Genomic DNA, 6506 nt, shown 5'->3' with positions numbered 1-6506 from the left:
ATAACGCCAACAAACCAAAACCAAACTCGCTGCCATTAAGTCAATACTGGTTCATAGTCACAGCAACCCTGTAGGACAGGGTAGAACTGCCGGGTGAGTTTCCGAGGCTGTACCTGTTTACAGGAGGAGAAAGCCCCATCCTTGTCTCACAGAGCTGTTGGTGGGTTTGAACTGCTGACCTCGCAGATCACAGTCCAACACGTAACCACGATGACACCAGGGCTTCTCAGAAACGTGTAGCCTCCCTGAGATCTTTATATCTATGGACAGGACATTCAGGATGCAGAGCCTATTTCTTTAAATCTGTTTTGTTGTTGTTTTAAACCAAACAAAACTTGCTTTACCATTCTGGTGACCATGCTGATTATTTGACACTTCCTAAGCATAGCCCTGTACAGATTTGACCATCGAGGCAAAATCAGTCTTCAGTTATAGAGGCATTCCTAGTTTTTGAAATGAGATTCAAAGTATCTCACAGATCTCTAGTAAATCCAAGCAAGGGTAAGTGTGAGGAGTGGGGGGGGGGGGGGCGTAAGCTGCCTCAGCCTTTTCTTCCTCGGGAAATGACCTTTCAGCAGGACCTGAACGGACCAGTATATTGTTTCCTTTATGGCTGTCTGGTCCTACATCTCCCACCCAGGGCTCAATGGCATGTGTCTATGCGTTTCTGAGGAAGTCGGGAGAGAGACAGATGGGCCGATCTTTCTCCAGGCTCCTGCTTCTTGGCTCCAGCAGGTCCCTGTCTCCTGTAAACTGGCATGTAGGGAGCTGCATCACGGCACCCACCATGTAGGGTCCACTGCGACCCCTGAGCCCTTTCTGTCTTATTAATGCCTTCTGTGCCAAGCTCCTCCTTGGGTTGGTGCTTTACCCAACTTCTCCTCGTGGGCTAGTTTCCAGGCGATTCCTGGTCAGTGCCCCATGTTGCCAAAGTCCTTTTGGATTCTAGGCCTGCCGAACTCCATTTCCCACTGCTGGCCTCCCGCCAGCATCTAGAACAGGCTCTTTATTTGTGCCTCCCGGTTCCTAATGGAGATGTGAAGGGTGTTGGGCCCTGAAGGGAAAAAGAAAGAAACACACCACTCCGGGTGCTTCTCCGAAAGCTTTTAGTGTGTAATTTCTCCTTTCCCTCAGAAATTGTTTCCATATGGAACTGGCCGTTGGATGGGGTGACTTCAGCCCCTGCCATCTTTCCTACGTCTTCCTTGAAGTGGGCAAATTCTTCCTGGCTGCTCTCCCGCCTCTGCCCGCCCCTCCTTTTATTGATCCCTGAGTCACATCAAATTATTTTCTTTTTTTTCAAGTCACCAAACTTGACTTTCAGCTTTAGATCGCAGGCCAGTTCGTTGCCGCTAATGAGGATCTGATTAGCAAAGGAAGCAGCCACTCGAGCACCTCCCGTCTTCTGGGAACCCCCTCCCCGCCCCGCGCTGTTTAGGATGACTTCTCACAGGCAGTGAGCACCAGGCTGAGGAAGGCATGTGTGATGAGCTCGGTGGGGAGGGGACATAGGGGGGGGGGGTGAGATAGAAAAGGGGACTTTGGCTTCTGTAAAGGGAGTCTGATGCCTGGTCCCCCGAGACTCATGGAGGTGACTCACGGGAGCAGGAGGCTGTCCCGAGATGGAGCACGGCAAAGCATTGTGGGACCGCTGCTCCTAAGGGGTGGCTGCCCACGGTAGCGGTGGATCCCTTGCATGTCGGGATCCTTGTTTAGTGTCTCGTTTGTAACTGAGTGGAGTCTGGCTTCCCACTCCAAGGCATGGTGCAGGCAGAGATGCATGCAGAAGGCCCAGGGATGTTTTACGGGGAGTGGGACATGGGGTGGGGGTTGTTCAGTGGGAACGCAGGGCTGAGAGGTGACCCACAGCCTGGTCATGAGCACCTGGGTTTCCAGAGACAGGTTGTTCCCTCCTCACCGAGCTTGGCCCCGCCATGAACGTGTTCATCCCTCCATTGTATCTTCAGTTCATCAGGGATTTGGCGATGACCCTGGTTCTGCTAGAAGCTCTGCTCAGTGCTGGGGTCAAATGGGAGACCCACCAGCCCTGGCTGCTGCTTGGCTGCCAGCCTCTAGGACATGCATCCTTTATTCATGCATCCCATTTCCTAATGCAATTCTGATGGTGGTGAGCCCTGAAGGGAAAACAAACAAACAAACAAGCAAACAAACAAACACTGTTCTCCTTGGGGCTTACAGTTGGGGGAAGATCCGGGGCTTCTGGCCAGGGAGGGGCTGTGTCCTATGTCTGTGCCTTAGAGAGGGTGGCAGCCCCCCATCCCCTGTCAGGGGTCTGTATCCAGCACCAGGCACGGAGCCTCCCCCAGCCTCACTGCCACTTCTTTTGACTAGTTAAGCACTTTGTTGTTGTTGTTTTGGTCACTGACTCCTGGTTGCATCGTCCTGGTTGGAGTGAGGGGATTTTATAGGTTTTCTCTTCTGCTGAAATGCAGGTGGGAGTTGTGTCCCTTTGGCTCAGGTGACCTGGAATCACCCATGTGCTTGCTCAATGGCATCCTGGGCGTCCCCCTAGGGGTCCCTGCATTGGGCCCTTTCTTGTCTTCCCTGGAGGAGGGCTGGGGAGGCTTGCCCATGCACGGCCTCAGTGTACTGTGCCCTGCAATCCGAGAGGGCCCTGGACGCCCCTGCTGCTCAGGCGCAGGGGAGTATCATAGCACATTGGACATCACAAATGAGGAGTCACAAGGGCCATTTCTATGTCCGGCTTCCTCCCAGGTGGCTATGGGGTTGTTTAGGGCACCGCATGGGGGATTATTTCTGAAACCCTGGGAGACAGGGTAGAGGACCTCATCTGCAAGGGAATGGGCCTCCCTGAGGGCCCACATCTGAAAGACCACTGAGAGCAGGCCATTTTTCCTGCCGAAAAGTGTCAGCCCCTCTGGGACCCCCAGAGAGGAAGAAGCAAAGAGGACTGAGTGAGAATGCACTGGTCATAAACTCCAGGGAGCAGGAGTCTCACCCTCTCTGGCTGTATGACCTTGGGCAAGTCATGGGCTCCCTCTGAGCTTCAGCTTCCTCGTGTGCAAAATAAGGATGTGGTTTAGATGAGCCCAGGGCCTCCCTCCAGCTCAAAACCTTAGATATGAATGAATGAGTCCTAGATCCTTTTCTGACACGGCCCGGGGGTGGTGGCTGCTGAGGAGGGGGAGAAGGACGTGGGTGGGAAGGAGGGGCCAAGAGGACCCTGGGTGGGCGGTCGAGCCAGTGGAGCAGAGATGAAGGCCCTCAGAGGTACCGCCACCAGCTGCAGTGCAAGCAGGGAGCTCGGTGCAGACGGCTAGCTGGGCAGCTGCCGTGAGCTGACTGGGCATGAAATGGCAGGCTCCGTGCTGCTTTAGGTAAGCCCGTGGTGTAGGGTAGGAGTGTTTGTGGTCTGAGGGGGCCAATTCTCACATTCAGAACTATTGACAAAGAGACGCTGGAGCTGGAGAGGGGACCGTGTTTCATCTCTATTGATTGGCAAAACTGAAATGGGGGTGGGGGTGGGAGGGTGGGGGACGCAGCTTAGACTTGTGGCCAAAATGGACGTCCTAGTACATCCCTCTCTCGACAGCTAGACCTTAGGCAGGAGAGTGCTTCCAGGGCTGCTCCTTGGGAGACAGTCGAGATGGCACAGCCACACGAGTGTGTCACCTCTGCCCAACAGAGAAGGGTGGTCTGATGGAGAGCAGGCTGCCCCATCTCTTCACATATGCCCCTCTCTTCACAGGAGGAGGCGAGGGAAGGTGGGAGAATAGCCCGAGGGTTTCCCCTTCGTGTGCTCAGTACAGCGGCGGGTTTCTTTCCACAATCTTATGCAGAAATCTGGGGTTTCTCCTTGAAACTGGAATGTACCTGAACTCTACTTCAAGGCTGCTTAAAAGCCAAGGCTACACAGCTGATCTCCATCTCTCCGCAGCCTGGCTCCTTATCCGTGGTCAGTACCAGAATGATGGATGTGGGAAGATACATGGATGGAAGAATGGGTAGATGGAGATGGGTGGGCCAATGGGTGGTTGGAGGGATGGCAGGGGACGCTAGGGGACCAGATTCATCTGGTTTTACCGACAGACAAGCTTTCTTCACTATCATTTCAACCTTGAAGTGAGTAGTTCTTACCAACAAATTTCCCCCAGGAAAAAGAACGAAGACCTAAGAGTTGCTGTGGTGTTAGCTTGCCTGATTTCCTTCAGGCTGGACCCCGTCTTCCCTGGCCACCCTCCTGTCTGGCCAAACTAGAAGATGTGTTTGCTTTGAGAATGGGAGACAATGGAGAACTTCCTTTTCTTGGAAAGCCTCTGCTGATTAATTCCATCTCCTGTGCCTTAGTCTCATCTTCATAGAAACTGCACACACACACACACACACAGAGTCTCTCTCCACACTCTCTCTCTCACACACACACACACACACACACACAGTCTCTCTCCACACGCTCTCTCTCATACACACACACACACACACACACACACACACACACACACACACACACCGAGCACACACCGTACACTCCCTTTTAACTTAGCTTTGCTTCATCACGTATTCCGGCTGCCTTCACAGGAATGCAGAAGAGGACAAGTGATTTGCAGGGAGGCACCATGCCAAACCCAAAATAGCTCCCCTCCAACAGGTGCAAAGGTGCTTGAGATTCCGCAGCTCTCATTCATTCTCGGGGAGGCCGCGGGCTGCCCTTAAATCCCAGTTGCTTTGAACTATGCACACCCCCCAAGCAAGCTCTCTCTCCACACCTTGCCTTTCTCCGCTGTGGCAGGGAATCGCTCTGCCCACAATGCCTAGCACACAGCAGTGGCTGAATCGATGTGGCCCACCTTTGGGTTTTCGGGAGAAAGATGAGGCTGTCTGCTCCAAGACATTTATCGTCTTGGAAACCCCACATAGGGTCACTGTGAGTCCGAACCAATGCACCGGCTGGGTTTTTGCTGTTTGGTTTGGAGCCCCGGGGAGGTGCGAAATGCTAACCGCCCAGCTGCTCACCCAAAGGTTGGTGGCTCCAGTCCACCCAGAGGTGTCTTGGCGGAAAGTTCTGGCAATCTGATTCCAGTCGACTATGACGGACTTTTGCTTAATGATCGGGTTCAACATTTGAGCAGGGTCACTCTCTCGCTTTCCGTAGAAAAGGAAAGCAAAACAAAGCCAATACCCCTGCCCATGCCAAGTTCAGCATCGGTGTGAATTGTTAGACCAAGTGTCCCTCTAGCAGGATGGCCATAGGGGCAGGACGAGCCAATAGGTGGGTGGGTAGGGGGACTTCAGGGGCACATGAGTGACAGAGGGGCAGGGTTTTGAGCCCCTCCTGGAGCCTTGGGCTGGCTGACAGCGCTGTCCCCACTCTTTTCCCTCCCACCCCAGGCTGGACCACTGCTCCTGCTATGATGCCTGGGCAGATCCCCGACCCTTCGGTGACTGCAGGCTCTCTGCCAGGGCTCGGCCCCCTGACCGGCCTGCCCAGTGCTGCCCTGACCACGGAGGAGCTGAAGTACGCCGACATCCGCAACATTGGGGCCATGATCGCCCCCCTGCACTTCCTGGAGGTGAAACTGGGCAAGAGGCCCCAGCCCGTGAAAAGTGAGGTGAGCCAGCCCTGTACCCCAGCAGAGCTCGGGTCCTCACTCTGTGTGACTCAAGTGTAGTCAGAGGACCGACAGCAAGGCGAGACACGAACACAGTGATGGGGGCCTCAGCCACCCCCTGTGGTGCCTCCCTAGCAGGGGGTTACCCAAACACCCGCAGAGAGCACCCCTCGCCCCAGCCCTTGCAGTTGCAGGCCTCTTGAGCGCACTTGCAGAATAGCTTTTCTGGGGATTTGTGAGAAGTCCCCAGCTGACTCAGCACTGGCGCTGTCCACGTCCCCAGCCACTGGCCTAGGGCTGCCGGTGTGTGCTGGAAAGACCCCTAAGAGAACCAGGTCTTCAGAGGAGGCCTGCTAGGGTAGCTGCCCCGGGACAGGACGGGAGGGAGCTGGTGATGGAAGGTGAAAAGGTGGATGGGGTGGACTTGGGAGGGGAGGGGGAAGGACAGGGAAGAAACTGAGCATCAGACATCAAGTAGCTGTGTCAGGGGGGAGTGGTGGGTGTGTCTGGCTCTGGCTCAAGGCTCATCCTTGTTGTTTTATTTTGTAAGATCATTTTATTGGGGACTCTTACAGCAATTCATACATCAGTTATAATAAGTATATGTGTACCTATGTTGCAATCATTATTTTCGAAATATTTACATTCTATTTGAGCCCTAGGTATCAGCTCCTTTTTTCCCTCCCTCCTCCCTTCCACACTCGTGACCCCTTGAGAAATTATAAATGATTATTATTTTTATTTCTTACACCAACCGCTGTCTCCCTTCACTCACAGTTTCTGTTGTTCCTCCCCCCAGGGCTGTGTGTGGTTATGTGTCAATCACTGTGATTGGTTCCCTCTTCCTCCCCTCTCCACCCCTCCTACCTTCCCCCTCCCCTCCTGGTATCGCTACTCCCATTTCTGTTCCTGAGG

The 6506-nt window shown here is 54.0% G+C and overlaps 1 protein-coding gene across 1 annotated transcript in view; it reads left to right on the top strand.

The window, feature by feature from the left end:
- The first annotated feature begins 533 nt into the window (after window positions 1-533).
- JDP2 (Jun dimerization protein 2) overlaps window positions 534-6506 on the top strand; it is a 42672-nt gene continuing 36699 nt past the window's right edge. Inside the window, exons 1-4 of the mRNA XM_004698720.2 lie at window positions 534-1456; window positions 1897-3359; window positions 3822-3937; window positions 5371-5591. Coding sequence (XP_004698777.2) covers window positions 3331-3359; window positions 3822-3937; window positions 5371-5591 — 366 coding nt within the window. The 5' untranslated portion in view covers window positions 534-1456; window positions 1897-3330. The remainder of the gene's footprint in view (window positions 1457-1896; window positions 3360-3821; window positions 3938-5370; window positions 5592-6506) is intronic.

This window comes from Echinops telfairi, unplaced genomic scaffold, assembly GCF_000313985.2.
Source record: "Echinops telfairi isolate 266 unplaced genomic scaffold, ASM31398v2 ScPeMD7_18;HRSCAF=68, whole genome shotgun sequence".
In the NCBI taxonomy this organism is placed as follows: domain Eukaryota; kingdom Metazoa; phylum Chordata; class Mammalia; order Afrosoricida; family Tenrecidae; genus Echinops; species Echinops telfairi.
This window is presented reverse-complemented; position numbering and strand designations above follow the sequence as displayed.